At 36.1% G+C, this 21,412-nt stretch overlaps 5 protein-coding genes across 7 annotated transcripts; 3 read left to right on the top strand and 2 right to left on the bottom strand.

Moving 5' to 3' along the window:
* The first annotated feature begins 161 nt into the window (after positions 1-161).
* LOC105222093 (ribonucleoprotein RB97D) lies at positions 162-3,278 on the top strand. 2 transcript variants are annotated; one of them, XM_011199279.4, is made up of 6 exons: positions 163-363; positions 445-677; positions 807-1,051; positions 1,106-1,729; positions 1,787-1,969; positions 2,347-3,278. In XM_011199279.4, exons 1-5 carry the CDS (start codon positions 283-285, stop codon positions 1,933-1,935), a joined length of 1,332 nt encoding a protein of 443 aa, XP_011197581.2. In that variant the 5' UTR covers positions 163-282; the 3' UTR covers positions 1,936-1,969; positions 2,347-3,278. The 2 variants fall into 2 exon arrangements, with proteins under 2 accessions (XP_049317604.1, XP_011197581.2); XM_049461647.1 differs by having other exon boundaries at positions 162-363; positions 1,787-3,278.
* A 1,521-nt stretch (positions 3,279-4,799) lies between these two features.
* Positions 4,800-13,076, top strand: LOC105222094 (SPARC). Its single transcript, XM_049461648.1, has 5 exons — positions 4,800-4,957; positions 11,742-11,927; positions 11,990-12,083; positions 12,157-12,767; positions 12,835-13,076. Exons 2-5 carry the CDS (start codon positions 11,775-11,777, stop codon positions 12,892-12,894), a joined length of 918 nt encoding a protein of 305 aa, XP_049317605.1. The 5' UTR covers positions 4,800-4,957; positions 11,742-11,774; the 3' UTR covers positions 12,895-13,076.
* A 1,931-nt stretch (positions 13,077-15,007) lies between these two features.
* LOC105222095 (histone H2A.v) lies at positions 15,008-16,861 on the bottom strand. Its single transcript, XM_011199281.4, has 5 exons — positions 16,674-16,861; positions 16,254-16,331; positions 15,996-16,109; positions 15,335-15,505; positions 15,008-15,269 (listed from the first exon to the last, which is right to left on the bottom strand). The coding sequence occupies exons 1-5, from the start codon at positions 16,674-16,676 to the stop codon at positions 15,210-15,212; spliced, it is 426 nt and encodes a 141-aa protein (XP_011197583.1). The 5' UTR covers positions 16,677-16,861; the 3' UTR covers positions 15,008-15,209.
* A 560-nt stretch (positions 16,862-17,421) lies between these two features.
* On the top strand, positions 17,422-19,827 carry LOC105222096 (nucleosomal histone kinase 1). 2 transcript variants are annotated; one of them, XM_011199283.4, is made up of 4 exons: positions 17,422-17,811; positions 17,874-18,540; positions 18,599-19,270; positions 19,346-19,827. In XM_011199283.4, exons 1-4 carry the CDS (start codon positions 17,563-17,565, stop codon positions 19,594-19,596), a joined length of 1,839 nt encoding a protein of 612 aa, XP_011197585.2. In that variant the 5' UTR covers positions 17,422-17,562; the 3' UTR covers positions 19,597-19,827. The 2 variants fall into 2 exon arrangements, with proteins under 2 accessions (XP_011197585.2, XP_011197584.2); XM_011199282.4 differs by having other exon boundaries at positions 17,423-17,811; positions 18,599-19,827.
* A 232-nt stretch (positions 19,828-20,059) lies between these two features.
* Positions 20,060-21,258, bottom strand: LOC105222097 (integrator complex subunit 12). Its single transcript, XM_011199284.4, has one exon. The coding sequence runs from the start codon at positions 21,144-21,146 to the stop codon at positions 20,139-20,141; it is 1,008 nt and encodes a 335-aa protein (XP_011197586.1). The 5' UTR covers positions 21,147-21,258; the 3' UTR covers positions 20,060-20,138.
* Between the last annotated feature and the right edge of the window lie 154 nt (positions 21,259-21,412).

Here is a 21,412-nt window from a genome sequence, read left to right as displayed (position 1 = left end):
TTTTGAAATTATTAAAATGCACACCATTAAATAGAAAATTTAAATTTTATTATAAATACAAAACCGTATTTAAATAATAAAATCTGACTGCAATATTTGTTTTATCATAATTATCTAATGATATGGCAGTTCACTCATATTATTGCATTATTCTGGCAACTTGTTCGCCATTTTATTTCTTTCTGTATAGATAACTAAAGATTTTCTGATTTCAGTCAAAAGCGATTCAAGATTTTATTTCATTTTTAAATAAATTGTGTAAAGCAAAAGAATTTTGTAAAAATGTCGGTAAAAGTTGAGATACCCGAAGATGAAACTGTAAGCTTGGTGGAGTCGCCAAAGAACACTAAAGCTCATGACGAAGTAAGTTTCATCTTTCAAATATGGACATACACATGTAGATCTGTACATTATTTTAATGGAAAACTATTTTCAACTTTTCAGGAAGATATCTGTGAACTGGAACACCTTCGAAAACTATTTATAGGTGGTTTGGCTTCGCACACTACGGAAGAAAACTTAAAACAATTTTATGGAAAATGGGGTACGGTAGTGGATGCTGTTGTAATGCGCGATCCAACAACAAAGCGTTCACGAGGTTTTGGATTTATTACATATACTAAAGCATCTAGTGTAGATGAGGCGCAGAAAAATAGACCGCACATAATTGATAGCAAGTAAGTACTCGCGTAACTAAACAAACTTAATAATATTGACTACTTTGTATGGCAGTAAAGAAATAATTATATAAACTTATTACAATATAATACATACTTCACGTTAATCATATTTTTTGTCACCCTTAGGACAGTAGACCCAAAACGAGCGCTACCTCGCCCAGAACGTGAGACACGGGAAACCAACATTTCGGTTAAAAAACTTTTTGTTGGCGGACTTAAGGATAATCATGATGAAAAATGCCTGGAAGAATATTTCTCCAAATTTGGAAATGTTATATCTGTAAAAATTCTTACAGATCGAACGACCGGAAAACGGCGCGGATTTGCTTTTATAGAATACGATGACTATGATTCTGTTGATAAGGCTATACGTAAGTTTTTGTTTTTAAAAACAATAAATGCTAACCGAAAATGAATTTTTATAGTACAAAAAGCTCACACAATAAAATATGTTGTGGTTGATGTTAAGAAGTCTGTATATAAGCAAGAAAAGCAACAGGGTAGCGAGGCCGGCACGGATGATGCAAATGCCAATAATGGACAAAAATTAATACCAGGTGGACAAAAACCTGCAAATTTCCGTCCTCCAGTGCCACAACAGCCAATGCCACCATACCAACAGGCACCACCTGCACCATACCCGCAAGGACCACCATACAACTATTGGGGACCTCCACAACATCCGCCACCACCGCAATATGGGCCATATCCGCAACCCCCAGCACCGGCTAATGGTTGGAACACGCCATACGCCTGGAATAGTTGGAATGCCGGACCACCACCACCGCAAGTTGGTGCACCACCGGCTAATTGGTATCCCAATCAATGGCCATCAAATAATGCGGCACCAGTTCCACAGCCGCCAAATGGTCCTGCACCAGTTGGCGGTTGGAATGCTCCACCAGTAGGCGGACCTCCACCACCACAATGTCCACCGGCAAACTTTGGCAATGGTTATCAGCAAAACTATGCTGCCGGTCCTACCAAGCATAACCAACCCAACACGAATCGTATGCATCCTTACGGCCCACCACAAAATTCCAATTACGGTAATAGTTTTACATTTTACTTACATATATAATTATTAAAAAAGTTAAAACTTTTAGCCAATGGAAACCAACAACCACCACCGCAAGGCTATAATGGTTATGGCGCAGTTAAGCCACCTGCTGCATCAGCACCGCCAAAAAATGGCCCACCTGCAGGGCCGCCAGTCAACACGGCTGCCCAAATGGCAAATAAGTTCAGACGTTGAAGACCTTCGTATCACTACGCTGATGCAATATAAGGTAATTGTGTGCTGAGAAATTACTCTTACTCATATATATTTAAATCGCTACCAAAACTTGATACCACTAAGCTTTCTTAGATGCAGTTTTAAGATATTATATGGAGTGTTGCTAATTTTAACGCTTTTATTTATAATCTGGAACTGAGAGATGGCCAAATATTTATTTATTCTCTTAAATATTTTAAACATCAGATCCCTACATAAAAAACACCCAATTTATGATTTCATAAATTAAAATGATTTTATGTGTTTGTGCCTAATGCTTTTGGCTTCTACAAAGGCTAAATGAAAATTATAATATTTACTTACATTATTTTTATGTACAAATTTAATATGTAAAATATTTAACTTCTGATTTAATTCTCTTTAATTTAGGTATAATACAACAAGCTCAATATAGAAGAAATGCTTAATTATAAATCACAGAAGGGCTTACCTGTTTTGTCTATCACACTTAATAGGTCATTGCATTAAAAGGACAATTATTTTACGTTTAAGTAATATATGTGTACTTTAGAAATATACATATCCTTATGCAGATAGGAAATATGTTGAAATAATTCTCTAAGTAGTGTAACTTATATTGTTAGAGCTTTTAATTAATTGCCTTAATATATAGATGTTTTGAAAATCTTGTAATTATATGCCAACAATTTACTCTCTCGGAAGACATATGTATATATTTATATGTAAAATAAATAAGTTCAGAAGTTTACGTTGTACTATTTATAATCAAAATATACACATTCATTAAGTCTCGTATATATGTTTGGCAAAGTCAATAGATATACATACGCTATATATATATATATGTATATTAAGAAATTAATAATTTCACAAAACAAATTAGTTTAGTCTAAAGAATGGGATTATCAACTTGGGTATGTTTATGAAAAAATTCAAATAATGTTATTGTACTGACATATATATCTATGTATATTAACGAGGATCAAAAATGACTTAGTGGCTAATGTACAAATGTACCGCTGATAAATTTTTTATGGAAAATGTTGTATATCATATACATATACTATGTATTTTAAAGATGGAATACGTTTATATTCATAGTTATTAATTGGTTTACAAATAGCAAAACAATTTTACAAACACACACATTGATTTTGGTGTGTCCTACCAAAAAGTACACATAATTTTATAATAGTTTATACAATTAGCGTATCACAACAATATAGTTAAAACTAGCCAGAAGCTAATTTCTCTATGTATTTGCAACAAACAACAAACAACATAGCATATGTATGTTATTAGTTATGTATAACAAATAAAGTAAATTTAATTTAATATAACGCAATTCTCATACAATTATTTTATTATATGTATAATTCGTAAATATTCACTGCGTGCAGGTAAAGACAACTAAGTACACCGATATCGAGAATAAGTCATGAATACCTATTTGCTAAACACTAAGCTACCTATTTTATATTTAATAATTCTTGTCTTCTGCATGCTATATACTATTTTATCTCATTTTATGGATCGAGCGGCGACTGCATAAGTTTCAGCAACACCTAGTCAAGAGGTCAGCGATGTGCTGAATAACACGTAGAAATGCTAGAAATGGAAGCTACACTTTTTAGGTTAGCTTCTGTGTAACCGAAAGCTACTGCGCCTATACTGGGGTAAGTTTTGTCCAGCATTTCAACAAGTCATGATATAAAAATGTACACATGTATGAAATAATTAAATAAAAGTACTTAAAAGAAAATCTAATATTTTTTTACATTTTTAAAGCGGGGAGGGTTGTGCTGATACTAAAAAAGAAAAAAGTTAACTTCGGTGACACCGCAGCTATAATAACCTCAACAAATACGTAAGATTTCATACAAGAACTTTATTTTGATCGGTCAGTTTGTGTGGCATCTTTTATGATATAGTAATCCGATCTGAACACTTTGTTTGCGGATTGTACTGCTGCCTAGGGCAATAATCCGCAGCAAATTTCGTGAAAATATCTCGAAAATAAAAAAGTTTTTGAATCAAGACTGGATTTTGATCGTGCAGTTTAATAATGTTGCTGTTGTTGTAGCCGCAGAATTCTGTTAAGTTTATAGACCTTGGCCGGAAAAAAGTGCGGGTCAGTTGCGGATACGTAGACCCGACGGTCGTAGGAGCGGTTCAGTTTAATAACATATTCTAGGGGTTTGCTTTGATTTGAAATGTAAACCTAATGCTATCGCGCATTGATAACATTCAATCTAAACGTAGTTAGGTCACCGAAATAACAGCCCTTGGCCGGATGAAATTCGTGTCAATTCTGGTGCGTAGAACCGGCTGTTGTGGAAACCACTGTAGTGATCTGATATCGGCGGTTAAAACAAATGAACAGCTTCTTGGGTTTTACTTCCCAATTATTGTGCATATGGTTTTATGCAATCTTCGACGCTTCTAAGCTTCATAGCGAACTTATATTCAGGGCATAAAAAGAGTGGCCGGCCAGAGTTCCATTTCTCTCATCAGTAATGAGTTGAAAACTATTCATTCAGCCATTTATGCTTTGCTGGCATTTTTAGTGTCACAGAACATTTGCGGTGCCGAATACACACGCTGTGGAGAAGAGATGCTTTTAGCTCGTAACAAGTGCAATCTGCGCCAACATCTCCGTATATAACGGTTGTACACACTCACACTTTAAAGCGCTAAACGTTTGCAGTGAGGAAAATTCTGTTGTTTATTTCCTATAATTCCACAACTGTGCCTGGAATTTGTGTATACGAGGAGGCACTTTCGGCGTGGTGCCACACATTCGTATGTGTCTGCATGGCTACAGACGCACATACTTATACACATGTGTGGTACAGATTATTTTCATTGAACGATCAGCAAGTTAGTTGTCTGGTGGTGCTCGAGGCGTTTAGAACGTTTTGTTTAAAGAAACTAACAATTAGAAATTAAAAATAGGCAGCGCTTTATTGCATTGCACTTTTATTGCGCTTCTTCTCGGCAATTTATTTTTAGCATTCATGTAAGTAAATGAAATCGTTAGATGTGTATGTGTGAGCATACATAAATCATAGAGAACTTGCAATTGTTTTAACTGGAACATCCTTTTTGATTATTAGCGCTTTAATTTGTATTATTTTTTGTTTTTGTATGTGTGCATTTGCGTAAAATGAATTTAAGTAGCATTGTGCAGTTTGCTGCGTTTCGCAGTGATGCAGATTCTACATTCGCGCGCTTTATGTATTTTGAATCTGCAGATGTGCATCAAGTGCAGTGGAATATCGTTATGAAAAACAATGAAAACAATATTCTGAAAAAGTAGCTTGAATAACAAAAAAATTATCCGAGGGGAGAGTAAAACAGAACATAAATGCATATATATGTATGTATAAGTATGTACATATGTATGTATGTATGTAACTCTGCCAAAATTTTTTAATTCTATATTATTCATATAGCGGGGTTTCACTGTATGTATGTACATACAATTATTTGCATATGCATAATTTTTTGTATGTAGGCATCAGTTACTTATGTGGTCATCGGTGCATAAATTGTTTTATATGCAAGCCTACACCGACAATGCATTGCATTGTAATGAAATCATCGTTCAAAAAGGATTGTATTTCACTACAAGAAATTAGAACCAAGAAGACATGTCATTGCGTATTTTAACAATGTGGATAAATTACACTGCAAACAAAAAAAAAACATATAAAAGTAATTAAAAAATCAAAAATACACTCCAAAATCTAACCGATTCAAAAACTGTTAAATATAAAAATCAAAAATTCACTCCAAAAACTAACCGATTCAAAAACTGTTAGATCGGTGGGTTTCCTCAGGTAAAAAAAGCTTTTCATCAAAAATTGTTTTCTTATATACAAAATTAAATACTCTATTAGAACTTTTTTTTGTTACAAACATACACTATTAACACAAAATTTCTGGAATTTGTGGAAAAAAAATATTTTAAACTCGGTCATTGCGACGCCATTTGCGGTGAACCTTTGCAAATAAGATGCGCCCGCGTTGGCGTTATCCTGCCTTACAGGATCATCCCAAATGTTATAGTTAAAACCATAACTTAGAACTTGGTCGAAAGAAAAAAAATTTTACAAAAAAAAAATTCACGTTTTTTTTTTCAAATAGTTGTAATCATAAAAAATCCTACGTCTAAGTCTTTAAGAACTGTATCTCAAAGACATGTGTAAAATTTCATGAATATCGCTCAAAAAACACAGTTTCGATAAAAATGCACAAGTTCTCAAGGCTGTATCTCCGAAACTATTACTCTTATGTGTGGACAATACCATAATAATATTCTAGGAGTATTTTAGAATTTAATAAGACAATAAAAAGGGTCGATTTTTTGAAACTCGTAAACCCATGTAACCCCTTAAAAGGTATAAATCAAATTTAAAACATACATAGTGACGTTGTTTGACGTTTTGGGTTCAAGAAAATAGAACGGTCTTAAAAGAAAAGTGTGTCCATGCCTTGGTCTAAATAATTAATAGACACATATAAATATGTATGCACGAATTACGAACCTGGTTTGGTGAGATCTATTTGGAGTATGGCGCAGGTCGTATAGACAGTGAAGAAAAAAGCGAAGAGATCGGGGACAATTACTGTCGAGCTCGGAGTACGTATGAGGGTTTGGTGCTTTGCAGAAATGTTTTGCTCTTTTTTCTTCAACAATTTACTACAATTATTCCTGGAATCCAGTTATTAATTATTATCAAAAATCTTATTCTTTCATGACGTAATTTCAAGTCGATGTTGCTGTAACGTTTACCTAATCCCCGTTAGGATAGTAAGGATTAGATAAATTGTCATCGGGGTTATCCAATGGCAGTCTCAGGAAAAGTGCTGTTACGACCATAGGGTTTCAGACGTGTAGGGCTAGCAGGGCATATATTTGATATGTGAGGGTCGATTCTGGATAAGTAGGAGTTTAACCTGCTACAGTATCCATAACGAAGTTGCGCAAGAGTCAATCTCGATTCTCGCGGCAACTCAGGCTCGATGTCTACAATGGATGGTGGTTTCGATCGGTTCAGCCGTTCCGGAAAAACGGGTTTAAATTACGGAGTCGGATCAATTTATAACTTTCGAGGAATATTCTAAAATATACGTACTGAATATATGCACGTTCAATATAATTTTTTTTTTTTTTGAAATTCGCAAGCACATATAACTCATTAGGTTAAGATTTGTTCCAACACATTTTTTTCTAAAAATATACAAACAAAAGAAGTTAAGATTATATAAGGTATTGATTTGGGAAATACCGCCAATTCTGGTAGCAGAGAACAGCTGTTGTAAAAAGTCTAAAAATTAAACTTCAAAACAGTCGAATATGTATTTCGGTTCTTGCTTTTTCAATAAAATCTAATGTAAAAAGTTAGTCCCTGATTGTTAAGCGTTATAGTTCTCATTATATTTGAGATAGCTCCTGCCACCTAAAATAGAGTCGCGGACGTTACTTTTAACTTCCCTAAAGATGCTCAATAGCAGAATGAGTATATAAAAATTTTATTTGTCAAATTGATCGCCTATTCATTAAAACAATATTTTTTGTGTGCTTACACATATGTATGTATATATGTACATATATATACTTGTACATAAAAATTTAAAACTAAAAAGCGTTTTCATTACTTTGACATTTATTTATGCTGGAGAGCTTTGATGTTATTGCATGGTCCATAAACCTAAATATACATCCGTATAAAATCGAAAGAAATTGGCACGTTCGCACATACACACACATATCAAGGCCAATAATTCAATATGTGAGCGATTTGTTGTTTTAATATTAATATTTTTGCAGGCATAGTATATATGGCAGTGTATATAATAAATATCTGATGTATGCATGTACATATATTCCATAAGTGACAGCATATGTTGTCCATGTGAGCGTCGTAGGCGAATTATATCAATTAAAGCTGCATGAAAACAGAGAAACTGTAAAAAACCGCACATGGACAAATCGAAAATCATGAAAAGAGCGCCAACCAACGCTGTTTCTATGAACAACATACACATATGTACATATATTCTACTGGAGCACATATATGCTTCAATATACTTGTGAGCTCATAATTGTGTATGTGTATGTGTATGAAATACAAACACATAAAATGTACCGTCTGCAAAATCGATCGCTTTCAATTAATTCAGCAAGCAAATCTAATAATTTCGACTGCAAAGAGAAAAAGTAAAGGATGAAGCAGTTTCGGTGTGTAATATACATACATATACATATGTATATCGTATATGTATGTGATATTTAGTATACTATTTTGCAAGATTTCATATTTAACTTACTTCAGCAGTTGGTAAACCGGAAACACTTTTAGGTTACATTGAATGCGCACAACTACAAAAGTACTCTTATGTACATATGTGTGTAGGTACATGTAACCAGTTACTAGATGGAGTTTGGGGCCACGTGGTAGATTTCAAATGTCCCGCTGAAAAAGCTGAAGTCATTACCGATGAAATTTCCTTTTTAGTATTATGGTTTATGAAATCAAGAATATAATAAGAATTTCATTTAAATTCCAATATTGATAGAAATAACTGAAAAATAGTGGAATACTCATACAAATACAACATAGATTCAATGCAAACTGCTTTAGGTTGGATAAAGGTTAGGTTAGGTTAATCTGGTAGGCCAATGAGCCAAAAATAGACCAATTTTGGTCCTTTTCGATACCAGAGGAGCTCAGTTACTAGGTCCTGCGCTTGACGCGAATTTCAACAGACTTTGTGACCACGCTATCGATACCTCTTCCAGTATATCATACCGTGGAGCGTACGTTTGCAGTTTTCGGGTTCTTATTTTCTTTACCACGTTTCTGTCCAGATCGGCGCATAGACAATGAGTGGGTTTCCCTATGTTGATCACGTTTTCGAATGTCGGCCTTACATCATTCTTAGTAATCATGTCCACTTATAAGACATCGCCCTCGATGCCTTTGTGACCTGGCACCCAATAGAAGTGAAGTTGCTTACTTCTGGCAACACTTTCCTTTGCTGCCCTTCTTCCCAAGACATATCTGCGCGATATGCGTTACGACGTTACTTGCTTGGCTTGGCTATCACGTCACTGTGGACTCTGAAATTGTCTGTAGGTGCATTAAAGGCCAGCTTCGTGGCTTTCGCAATAGCAAAGACCTTAGCTTGAAATATACTGTGGTATATATGGTATAAGTCCGGCAACTTAAAGGTTGGCTTATGCCTAACTCTGGACAGTATATCCCCGCACCAATTCCATCCTCCATTCTCGAGCCATCCGTATAAATGTTTAGAGTGTTGCGCACAGCTAACATACCATTACGCCAACCATATTTTACTATGATTACTTTGAACTTTCTTTCCCATTTGAAAAGTTGGATCATGTAGAAAGTATTTGCCAAACCATCATTACCCACCAAGATACTTATGTCCGAAGGTACTATACATAAACTCTCTTCCAGCCAGTAGTCATCCCGCCGATTTTGCTGCGCAGTCTTCAGCGAAGAGGTCTATAGGTCGCAGGTTTGGTACTAGTTCAAGAGCCACCGTTGGAGTTGTTGTTAAAGTTCCCGTTATTCACAGCTCAGTGAACCTCTGAACCCTTTCCATTGGCTTCGGGTTGGTGGATTTCCGTACGCCTGTCTATCATACTACTGGATCGTAGAGCAGAATTGGTCCTATAATAGCTATGTAGCACCCGTTTAGATAAAGAGAGAGAGGGAGAATCAAATTTGCTGGTGAATCGTTAATCCCATTGTTAGCTTAAGTTTCTGAATTTAGCACCTGTTGAAAGCATGTCCTCAAAAAATTGTTTCGCATCGACAAAAGTTTTAAGAGCGTAGTCGACAAATTTACAAAAATCAAAAAATTCCTATATGCTATGGTCAGGTATGTGTCTGTGTTATTCTTTGTATATAAACTTTATATATATGTTCGTTTATTTATTCACACTCATGCGCCTGCTTGTTTGTCTTGACACAATTACGAATATGCGGCGCTTTGAAACACAAACGGAAGTTGGTGATAAGTCGAGGCGATAAGTCCGCACTCGCTGATTGAAGAAGACGTTGGTGTGTTTTTGTTTTTACACCAGCTTACATTTTAAATACTATTACCATATTAATTAAATGGCTGTGTAAATTTAGTAACATTGCAAAATGGAATCACTATATTACGTATTTACATATGTACATACATAGAGTCAAAGCTGACAATGCTAACTTTTAGGTTATGAACACCTGAAAGAACGGTTACTTGTTTCCAATACCTCATATAGGATTTGGTAGCATCCCTCACTAGCTTCAAGAACTATACTAATTCTTAACTACTCAGTCACCATCTTTCCAAGATTAAAACTTTGGTTGAAATTGGTTTTTGGTTGAAATATATCTCGAGCTCTTTTAACTTCAGCTTTCAAATCTATTTACAATAGACAAGGCTGAAATTCAAAATTTTGTAGAGAATCAGACAAAGCTTTCTATACAATAACTTGATTTTGATCGGTCAGTTTGTCTGACAGCTTTAGGTTCGGTCGATCGGAACAATTTAACTGGAGTATTAAGTATTGCTTCATGCAAAAATTTATACCAAATTTCATGGAGATATCTTGTCGATTAAAAAAGTTTTCCTTACTAGAACTGTTTTAATCGATCAGCTCGTATGACAGCTCTAGATTATAGTGGTCTAATCTGAACAATTTATTCGGAAAATGTAGTGTTGCTTTGAACAATAATTCATGTGGAATTTCGAGAAGATTGATCGGTCACTTTATATGATATGTTACTGTGCGGTTCCGACAAATATGCAGCTTCTTAGAGAGAAAAGTACGTGTGAAAAATTGCAGATAGACATATAAAATACACTGGATCTACTTCGCGTATATACCGACAATCGGACATGACTACATCGATTCAGCCCATCACGCTGATCAACTAGATATATACTTTTTAGTGTCTCCGATTTTTTCTTTTGGGTGTTACCAATCACGTGCCAAACATAATATACCCTGAGGAGAGTAAGCCTTCTCACTTTATTTCGACTTCAAACGGATGTTCTTTGGCTACCCAGAGGATAATTGGTCAAAGACCGGAAGTCGTGAGCTGCTTGAGTCATATGTAAAAGAATCGCTTCTGGCCACTACCAAGTGAATGGCAATCAGAGAACTTTCCTGACTTGTGTGAACTTCTACACCTGACTCCATCCTTCCAGTCTGAGGAGAGTATAATTAAAGTAATACATATGTATATGGTATATAAAACTATTTGCCGTACATAGTAATTTTTAGTATTCAGACTTCTTCTTGTAAAATAGACGAAAAATTAAAGTAAGTGTTCGGCAAGACGCCACATTCCTCCCTCTTTTTCATTCAAGGCTCGATGTCGTACGAATTTAATTATTCTTCCATTGTTTTTGATAACTCGTATCACTATTTGTATATAAAATCGTCAATAAAGCCCATTCGATGACTTATGTCTAAGCTTACTAAAAATATAAATTAAAGCAGCTCGGAAGACTGATAGCACTAAAAAAGAATTGAAGAAAAAAGTCACAATCGCTGGACGAGGTCATCCCCCAACATAACAACAAACGCACGAAACCTTTGAAACACTTATGTAGTTGTTGTTGTTTTTTACAAACTCAGCTTATCTGCTCGCCTTATTTCTAGCGCTGTCGCAATTCAAAGCCACTCTCACAGCATTTTAGACGATTTTTTCGAATAAACTAAGTTCAGCAGCGCAACGAGAAGGTTGACATTTTGTATTTTTTTGTTTCAGTTGTGACGAGACGCAGGCTCAGCTTACGCAACCATGAAGTTGCTACTACTGCTTTTGGCAGGCTTGCTCTGCACGATGCAAGTATTTGCCGATGATTTGGACGAATTCAATTTGGATGATTTGATCGAGGAAGACTTCGACGAGAGCGCGGAGGAGTTGCTGCGCCAGTTTGAGCAAAAGAATTCGGTAAATACGAAGAAGTAAAAAGAAATTTGCCACTCAACACAAAGACATGTTTTTGATTATAGAACAAGGACTTGGAACGTGAAAACGAGATCGCTGCGCAACTGGCAGCCGAGGCTATAGATCAACAGAATCACATTTTGAATCCGGTCGTTGAAAGTACGTTACTGCACTGTCTATATTTGTTTTTGTTTTGAAGGATTTCATATTTACATGCCTACTTTTAATCTAGTTGATCCATGTGAGAAGATGCATTGCGGTGCCGGTCGTGTGTGTCAAGTGCATGGCACTGAAGCCAAATGTGTATGCATACCCGAGTGTCCTGAGGAGCCGGAAGCACGTCGTCACGTTTGCACCAATCGTAACGAAACCTGGCTCTCGGATTGCGCTGTCTATCGGCAGAGATGTCTTTGTGCCACCAATGCCCCCGGCTGCCTGAACCCCGAAAATAGCCATGTTCACATCGACTACTACGGTCCCTGTCACGAACACAAAACTTGCTCGGAGGAGGACATGAAGGACTTCCCGCGTCGCATGCGCGATTGGCTTTTTAACGTGATGCGTGATTTGGCCGAACGTGACGAACTCACCGAACATTACATGCAAATGGAATTGGAAGCTGAAACGAATATGACCCGTCGTTGGGCCAATGCTGCTGTTTGGAAATGGTGTGATTTAGATGGTGATACTGACCGCTCGGTATCGCGCCACGAGCTTTTCCCCATCCGTGCACCATTGGTCAGCCTGGAGCAATGCATTGCACCATTCTTGGAGTCCTGTGACTCCAATAAAGATCATCGCATCACTTTGATTGAATGGGGCGCTTGCTTGGAATTGGATGAGGTGAATATCGAAGTGTTGGCCAATGAGTACTGCCAAACAATCGCTAACTATACTTTTTTCATTGCAGACCGATTTGAATGAGCGTTGTGACGACATTCACAGAAGCACCCCGCAATTGCTTGGCTAAATTTCGTTGGATTCGTAAAAATTCCAGCAACGTTTTTTAACCTTCTATTTTATGCAGAATATCTGTAAAGTGCTTATAAATTACGTGCCTATAATATTTAATGTATAACAACTTCCAGTTTTTGCTTAAATATCTGCATTATGAGATTTTAGCTTAAAATAATAATAAATTTTTTAAATGTTGTCACAAGTATACTTATGTAAGTGCTCCAGCCGAAGATAATATGTTGGGTAAGTAAAAAAGGTACTTTTTAGTAACCAGGAAGCTGGCCCCAGTTCCATTAAGATCTCTTATTTAGGAACAGAAATGTCTTCTCAAAAGTCAAGGGGTTGCATTCTCCCTTATTAACTTAACCTAATTAACTAAAATGAGATAAACTCAACCAAAAATACTTTATTGAAGTTAAGTCGAAGAGTTTCCTTAAAAATTATGAGGTTTAGCGCTGAATATGATTGGAATTTGTCCAAACCTTGGTTTCATATCCCTATTATAAAAAATTTCGATTCTCTGGTGGACACATCTCACATATAATATAACTAATCACATATAACACATACATATGTACAACTATGTAAATCTACGGCCTTTAATAATGGGTGATGCATTTCGAAGTTCCCTACTTTAAAAAAAAAAACACAGAAACTTCAAATTTAATCTGGGATGTTTATTATCATTCAAAAGAACATTCGTTGGCATTTATTTTTTGAAGATTATGTATCTACGTCTCAGATGGTTCATCCGTTGAGCCAAAATTTCGATGACTCGTCTGTCTGTCCGTCCGTCCGTGATTGATGACTCTTGGTATGTGGATTCTAAGTACAGTGAAGTGAAGAGTTCGCAGATGGGTGTAATCGCCCACTGCTTCGCCCCCACAAAACGCCATTAACCGATAGTACATAAAGTGCCATAACTAAGCACTAAATTAAGATATAAAGCTGTAATTTTGTATAGAGGAGCGCAGTAGCAAGGGGCAAAGTGGGTGTGGCCCCGCCCTCTAACAAGTTTAATATGTACATACATACATATGTATATCTCCTAAACCACTTAAGCTACAACGACCAAATTTGCTGACTACAAATTCTAAAAGAACTTCCATTAACAGTGTGAAAATGGATGATAAACCCGCTCACTGCCTATATAACGGTACTGTTAAAAACTACTACACGATAAATCAATATCTAAATACGCCAGAGATATGAAATTTTACCAGCAAGATGGTATGAGAGATTTATGGGAGCGGGCGTGGTACCGCTCACTTTTTGGGGAAATCCCATATCTCGGGACCCAACTGACCGATCTCGAGAAGATTTAGTACGTGGCATTCTTTTTACATTCTTATGTCAAATTGTAAAAATGGACGAAAAAAATTCCACTTGATTCGTTCAGTTTCCAGTACACAAAACAAGAAGCAATTAATATAACGGGATAAAACTTTGCATGAATAATGTCTTTAGTGCGTGCTGCCTTATAACCAAAATTGACCAAAACTGTTCAAGACCATAGGTACCGAATATGTGAACCGGTATCTAAAGTTGACTTTCGATTGAAAATTTCGGTCAATGTGTGAGATATATAAGTGGAATTCTTCTCTTATAATGGTATGCCTGTATGCTCTGCGTTCATCTTATGAATCTAAAGAACGTGCTGAAGCTAGTGAGTCGTTTCGCTTCATGCTGCCATATGATACTCGCTGAGCCTTGCCTCTGAGAATGAGACTTTCAGACACCATTTCACAGAATCAACCACAGCTGAGTTGACTATGCCTATATTATAAGTCTGCAGTAAATGGTGTACACATATTGAAACAAGCCTGACATCTCCTTTGGCGAAATTTAAACATTCTGAGGCGGCAAAAGTTAACCCAGCGCAACCGAAAGGTTTATATAATATCCAGTTCTGGTCAGTAGCTCGGTGGTCGCTAAAGAGCGGGTAAGATCATCAGCCATTCCGCCTTTATAAAACTGTACACAGATGAACTAGCCTACCATCACGGAATCAACCTGAGATCAAAAAGTTTCTACCGTACATTTTTAATATTTACCGTTAATTTAGTGTAAATTATTCTGCATGCCATGAAATCCGTTTCTGGGTTTGTTATTGATTAAACTATGTATTTGGTCTTCTCTAAATTTCGACAATTTTACATTTTATTTATTTATTTTATGCTTTCATCAATTTCTTATTTTGCGTGTAAAATATTTGTTTAAAGTTAGGCTTTCCGTTTAAGAAAAATTATATGATAATTAATATTACTTGTATAACAATACGAAAATTATCATAAGTTGTTAAAAAGAAATTTTATTATAAAATAAGAATTAATACCCTTGGGAAAGAATTACAGTATTCTTTCTCTGTGGGTCCTGAACATTGTCCTCCTGTGAAATAAATTTGATTTAATTAGCATACAAACACAACATTAAATTGAATTATTTGAATTTACCTTTTTGCCAATCAACGATTTATGAATATGTGGAATTACACCACCTCCGGCAATTGTTGCTTTAATCAGACTATCTAATTCTTCGTCACCACGAATTGCCAACTGCAAGTGACGCGGCGTGATACGTTTGACTTTAAGATCCTTTGAAGCATTTCCTGCCAATTCCAGCACCTAAAAAAATAGTTGACAATTTAGAAATTGTATTGAATCAAAACCAAAAAAATAAACAAATTGCCAAACATACGGATGAAGCGATAAACACTATTTTTCATAATATACCCAATTCATTTAATAACCTATTTTTTACTTAATATATAAATCTATTAACATACAAAAATTCGTATAATTTTTTTTTAGTTATGTTTTAGTTTCCATTTTAGACGTTCAATAATATTTACTAAAAAGACAAACAAAAAACAAAAATGGCGGGCAAATGACGCCACAAAACAAAACACTAAAAAACGCCACTTCAAGTTGACATTACAAACAGCGCGCGGAGTACAGCACACACAAATACATACACATCTAAAAATGTTTGCTTTTTCTACGCGCGCACAAACTACGCTGAATGGGTACATTTAAGCAACGATATAGGAAAATTAGGCGCGATAACGCATCGATTTCTATGGGTGAATTTTCCAACGTAAAATATGTAACTTACCTCAGCAGTCAAGTATTCCAGAATTGCAGCAGAATATACGGCGGCCGTTGCACCAACGCGGCCATGCGATGTTGTGCGGCTCTTTAAATGACGATGTATGCGACCAACTGGGAACTGTAATAGAAAATTATATATAAGCATATATTTTTAATCAACAATGAGGGTGAACAATTTAATTATAGTCTCTATATGCTGCCTCAGAAAAGGCGCGAAAATTTAGTCTGGCGGAACAATGTCTGTACTTTATTTATCACATACCTGAAGCCCCGCTCGTGCTGATCGAGATACTGCCTTCGCCTTAGCTTTGCCTGAATCTTTACCTGCTTTACCACCAGCCTTAAATAAAATATAAAAATGGATGTAATAATTTTATGTTTTCAAAAGTGAAAATTGCGCCAAAATCGCCGGAAAACGCTGGCCAATGTGAGGTTAAACACGAACATTTAAATAGGGAATACAAATATGTCCGACAAGATCTTAAATTTACATCATCTATTTAATTTGTTTGCAACACAAATTTACAAAATGTAATATTTCGGATTTTACTTTTCATCTCAATATTTCACGATGTCCCACGGTACATTACTGCACGCGCACTCACATTTACGACGTCTATTGGCCAACGCCAGCTTTTCATTGCATTTTAATAGTTACATTTTTTATATTCACATTATTTACCATTTTTTATATTCTAGATCTTTTCACAATTAAAACGAAAATGCCAAATAATTTCTATAACACCCTTGGAATGGATTTAACACTCGATTTGTAATTTTTCATAAATTTTCCTTGCACGACAACTTATTACTTTCGACACAGGAACGTCAAGTCCGAACACCACCAAGTTTTTTTCACGAATGACGCGTTCGCACAAAGCAAAATACTTCGTGGCGCAAAACGAACACCTTCAACAGCATGGTTGCATTTCACAACAAATATTTGTGAATTATAAAAAATGACGAAATAGCGTTTGATGGACTGCCTTTATTAAATACATGCGTAGTATTTCATATAATAAAGAGTATATATAAAACTTACATCGAGAAACACTTAGACGATTAATGCTGATTTGTTGTTAATGCTATAGAATAAGTTTAAAGTAATGAATATTGAGGCTAAAACACACCGATACAAACGAGGTTAATAGCCCTAGGCCGAATAAATTCCTGTTGTTACCAGTACCGGTTATCGTGGGAATTAAACAAAAACAAGACTGTTTCGGTATATGTAAAAACCTTTATAATTACAATTGCTTAATTATTATTTTATAATCCCATAAAAATTTTATATAATACTCCACAATAAACAAAGTATTATTTTTGCTATAAAACCCTATTTGTTATGAGTAATAATCATTTAAATTTATAATATGGCATCACCTTTCAAGTTGACGAAAGCAACTCACAAAATAAGAAGAACAAGAACAAAATAGAATTCAATGAAATTCAACGGTTTGGTACAAAGTAGGCAAACAGTGCAAGAACACAATCGTTGAACAAATTGGCGCCTTTAGTTTAGCATTTTGAAAGAATACAAGAACATATTTGAAGTTTTGGTTTAGAAAAAAATGCCTCGAGCTACCAAAGCAAAAGCAGCAGCAGATGGTGCCGCCGGAGGTGGTGGTCCCAAAAAAGCAGCTGCTCCTAAGCGAAATAAATTATACACGATGCCAGAAAAAATAGCTGAAGGCACAATTCTCACCGATTTATCCAAAGCTCAGTGGTTAATTGGATCTTCTATTGGAACTGGTGGGTTTGGAGAAATTTATTCAGCTTCTCGCGTTGGTGAGAAAACTTATAACTACGTTGTAAAGTGCGTAAGTATTCCATTGAAGTATGATTAATGGCGAACTATTAATATGACACTGTCGGTTTTTAGGAGCCACATGGGAATGGTCCACTGTTTGTTGAAATGCATTTCTATATGCGCAACGCCAAATTGGAAGATATTAAGAGATTTCAGCGTGAGCGTGGCCTTAAGGCCATTGGCATGCCATATATGATTGGAAATGGTTCAGTTGAACTAAAAGGCACTAAACATCGGTTTATTGTAATGCCACGATATGGCAGCGATATTTCAAAACACTTATTAGCAAATGGACGACGTTTTCCCGAGGAAACCATATACAGACTGGCGTTACAAATGTTGGATGTGTATGAGTTTATACACTCGTGTGGTTACGTGCACGCAGACTTAAAAGCAGCTAATATACTCTTAGGCTACGGCAAAGAAGGCAATAGTCAAGCATACTTAGTTGACTATGGCTTAGCCTCACATTATACGACGAAGGAATTTAAACCTGATCCCAAAAAAATGCATAACGGCACTATAGAATATACTTCTCGGGACGCACATCTTGGTGTAGCTACAATGCGTGCAGACTTCGAAATATTAGGTTATAATATCATAGAATGGTCCGGCGTTCAATTGCCATGGGTAAAGGACAATATACTAACGGTACCAGTGAAAGTTCAAAAAGCCAAAGAAGAATTTATGGCAGACGTAACGCATTGTTTAAAAACCTTATATTCTAAAGATGTTCCAGGTCAGTACAATATTTCAGAAAATACATTCAAATATAATACTTTGACACATTCTTCCAGGTCCTATTGCCGAGTATATGAAGTATGTAGCAAAATTGGAGTATAATGAAAAACCTGACTATGAAAAATGCCGTAAAATATTCAGCACTGCTCTAAAAACAATGAAAGTGGCAAATACTGGAGATCTACGTTTTACGATAAGTGACAATAATAACAAGTCCGGACCTTCCACAAGCAAAGGTCGCGGAAAATTGCTAGGAAAGCGAGCAGCGGCCACGGATACATCAGTGGAAATGTTTGCCAGTGACGACGATGATGATGATGTAATATTTGAAGAAAAGAAACCGGTTAAGAAAGCACCGCAAAAGCAACTGAAAACTGTTACAAAACGTTCGCCGAAAACTATTGACAGTGCTTCAAGACTCATAAAATCATCTCCGCGCAATGCTACACCAACTTTGCGCAGTTCGCCTGAAATGAAAACTTTCAATAAGTTGACACCAAAAGTAACCCCAGCTCGGAAGCGTCGATCTACGTCTTTCTCGCCAAGAAAGGCAACACGTCATTCACCTTTGCAAAAGAAATTGCGAACCACTCCTCGTGATACTGCCTATGGTAAAAGTTCTAGCACGCCAAGTACTTCCACTTCGCATTCTACGCGTTCCACTCCTATTGCTACAAGAGCGAATATAAATTTCAGTCCAGCGATTTCGTTATCCACTTCGCGACATGGTAAGACTGTTGTTAATGACAACACAACGCCGGTTCCACGTACTGGTAAAACTTATGAATTCAATTTTGAATTAGATGTCAGTATGGACGCCAATGTTATTGTTAATGTAAAACGTAAAAAGAAAGCCGCAGCGGCTAGTACCAACACTGATAGTGCTGCCAAAAACAGTGCTAAATCAATGCGCTCTAATGAGGAGACACCTGGGGATAAAAGGAATACACCAGTTACTCGCGTGAAAGTTCGGAAACTGCCCAGTGATGATGCGTGCGGTAGTCCACCCACCCCAGCTGTTACTGTTAAAAAATCAAGACGTGGGGTTTCATAAAAAACTCGTGTTGTTTTTTGAATGTTTCATTTGTATTACTAGAAGACCTATACATTCTTTTTTTTTATAAATTATATGTACATGTATGTAATTGTTTCTTATTACTCATTTGTTAAAAATTCATAATTGTTTCCTCCATTGAAAAGATGCGCTTTAACGTATCTCTCCTGGCAAGTTATACAATACATAAAATTCGTTGATCTGTACGCTGAATAAAGTTTTGTAAGAAAATACTGTCTACGCAATTCATTTAGCCACTAAACTATTCGTTCTCACGAGTCGGGTTTACGTAAGCGGAACGAACCGAAATGTTTTATCTTCAGAAACATCCATTGAACTATTTTCATTTTGTATATATTTTATTCATTTTTTCACTTTTTATTATTTTATTTCAATGTTTCTTACTCAAAAAGGTAATTCCACTCAATGAAATAGTTATAGTTAACAATTCATATTTTACAAAAAAAAAAAAAAAAAAAAATACTTTACTTATGCTGTTATTTGAAATAATATGAAACGGATATGTAATTATATTTTTAAGTTTACTTTGCTTTACGCTTATTACTGTCATGGTGTTTTGAGGACGACTTCGATGACGATGATTTACTGGATGAAGAAGAGTGCGACGATGACTTCTTTGACGAATGTGAAGAGCTCTTCTCACTTGCACTGACGACATTGAAAGTTGGATTGACGGCACTGGTTGATGTTACAGTCTTTGAACTACTAGAAGAAGGACGGTCTTCCTTATGAGACCGGGAGCTTTTATGATGATGATGCCTACTTGTGGACATTGTCGGCACTTGTACAGATGGAACAGCTGAAGTGGATGTAGGTGTTTCTGCCTGTATGATTGCAAAAGGCGAGGACGAGTTTGATGTCGATGAGGAACGTGAAGATGTAGCTGATGACTTTGTCTTCGATATTAATGAGATTGGTTCTTCAATAACAACCCCCGCTGCCTTACTAGTAGAAGGCTTATTAAGACAATTATCACATTGCCAATTGTGCTCTTGACCTTCGGAGGCTTCTTCATCAGTGATAGGTGGTTTGTGGCATTCTTGGTGGTAAAGTGTACCACAATTTGAACATTCGATTAAGCGATTTGTAGCAGTAAAAACCATTTCACCACAAACAGCACAATTTAAATCGCCAAACTCCTTTAGATTAACATCCTCATCGCCGCCTCCAAGCATTGCTCCGCCAATATTTGCGCCATCATCAGAGTCAATTATAGTATCTGGAGAATCGGATATGGTCTTCGCAGGAGAACCAGTTAAATTAATAACTTCATCTACAGTGGGGTCTTGATCCATTGTCGTTGGATGTTCGGGAGGAGGTGGCGGTGTTGCGGCACGACCTGGAAAGTTAGCTTCCAGTTCCATTAGACTTTTGCTCATATTATTCGATATCATAAGCTCCGGGCCAAAACGTTGTTTTATAGCTTCATCCAGCATTAACCTTAGCTCAACCGCAGAATTTGGATGAGGTGAGTGTAGTAATCTTATTGCTTTGCGCAACATTTCCATTTCATTTGGATTTGCAGTCATATCGTCGTAAATTAATCGCACTTTACAAAATGAATACAAATAAATATAACATTAGCTATAAGTACGAAATAATGTAAACTTCTCAATGAATACGTCAAGCAACAGCTGTTTCGGCTTAACAAACAGGGTTGCCGTGCTAACAATAATTTGTTTACATGCAATAGTCGAAATCAATTTTGAATAATATACAATTTCTAGAAATTTGCAAAGTATTAATTATTATTACCATACAATACATATATGATATATGTATGTTCATCACAGAA

Source organism: Bactrocera dorsalis, unplaced genomic scaffold (genome assembly GCF_023373825.1).
Source record: "Bactrocera dorsalis isolate Fly_Bdor unplaced genomic scaffold, ASM2337382v1 BdCtg071, whole genome shotgun sequence".
Taxonomy (NCBI): Eukaryota; Metazoa; Arthropoda; class Insecta; order Diptera; family Tephritidae; genus Bactrocera; species Bactrocera dorsalis.
This window is presented reverse-complemented; position numbering and strand designations above follow the sequence as displayed.

What these genes read in the sequence shown, in the direction of transcription:
- LOC105222093 (XM_049461647.1), top strand. Translation starts at nt 283, where the DNA reads ATGTCGGTAAAAGTTGAGATACCCGAAGATGAAACTGTAAGCTTGGTG. An exon ending in ACACTAAAGCTCATGACGAA is followed by an intron (nt 364 to 444) that starts GTAAGTTTCATC and finishes TCAACTTTTCAG; the next exon opens with GAAGATATCTGTGAACTGGA. An exon ending in ACCACAAAATTCCAATTACG is followed by an intron (nt 1,730 to 1,786) that starts GTAATAGTTTTA and finishes TAAAACTTTTAG; the next exon opens with CCAATGGAAACCAACAACCA.
- LOC105222096 (XM_011199282.4), top strand. Translation starts at nt 17,563, where the DNA reads ATGCCTCGAGCTACCAAAGCAAAAGCAGCAGCAGATGGTGCCGCCGGA. An exon ending in ATAACTACGTTGTAAAGTGC is followed by an intron (nt 17,812 to 17,873) that starts GTAAGTATTCCA and finishes GTCGGTTTTTAG; the next exon opens with GAGCCACATGGGAATGGTCC. An exon ending in ATATTCTAAAGATGTTCCAG is followed by an intron (nt 18,541 to 18,598) that starts GTCAGTACAATA and finishes ACATTCTTCCAG; the next exon opens with GTCCTATTGCCGAGTATATG.
- LOC105222094 (XM_049461648.1), top strand. Translation starts at nt 11,775, where the DNA reads ATGAAGTTGCTACTACTGCTTTTGGCAGGCTTGCTCTGCACGATGCAA. An exon ending in TTTGAATCCGGTCGTTGAAA is followed by an intron (nt 12,084 to 12,156) that starts GTACGTTACTGC and finishes CTTTTAATCTAG; the next exon opens with TTGATCCATGTGAGAAGATG. An exon ending in CTTGCTTGGAATTGGATGAG is followed by an intron (nt 12,768 to 12,834) that starts GTGAATATCGAA and finishes TTTTCATTGCAG; the next exon opens with ACCGATTTGAATGAGCGTTG.
- LOC105222095 (XM_011199281.4), bottom strand. An exon ending in TGGAATACTTGACTGCTGAG is followed by an intron (nt 15,506 to 15,995) that starts GTAAGTTACATA and finishes CTATTTTTTTAG; the next exon opens with GTGCTGGAATTGGCAGGAAA. An exon ending in AATCGTTGATTGGCAAAAAG is followed by an intron (nt 15,270 to 15,334) that starts GTAAATTCAAAT and finishes TTTATTTCACAG; the next exon opens with GAGGACAATGTTCAGGACCC.
- LOC105222097 (XM_011199284.4), bottom strand. Translation starts at nt 21,146, where the DNA reads ATGACTGCAAATCCAAATGAAATGGAAATGTTGCGCAAAGCAATAAGA.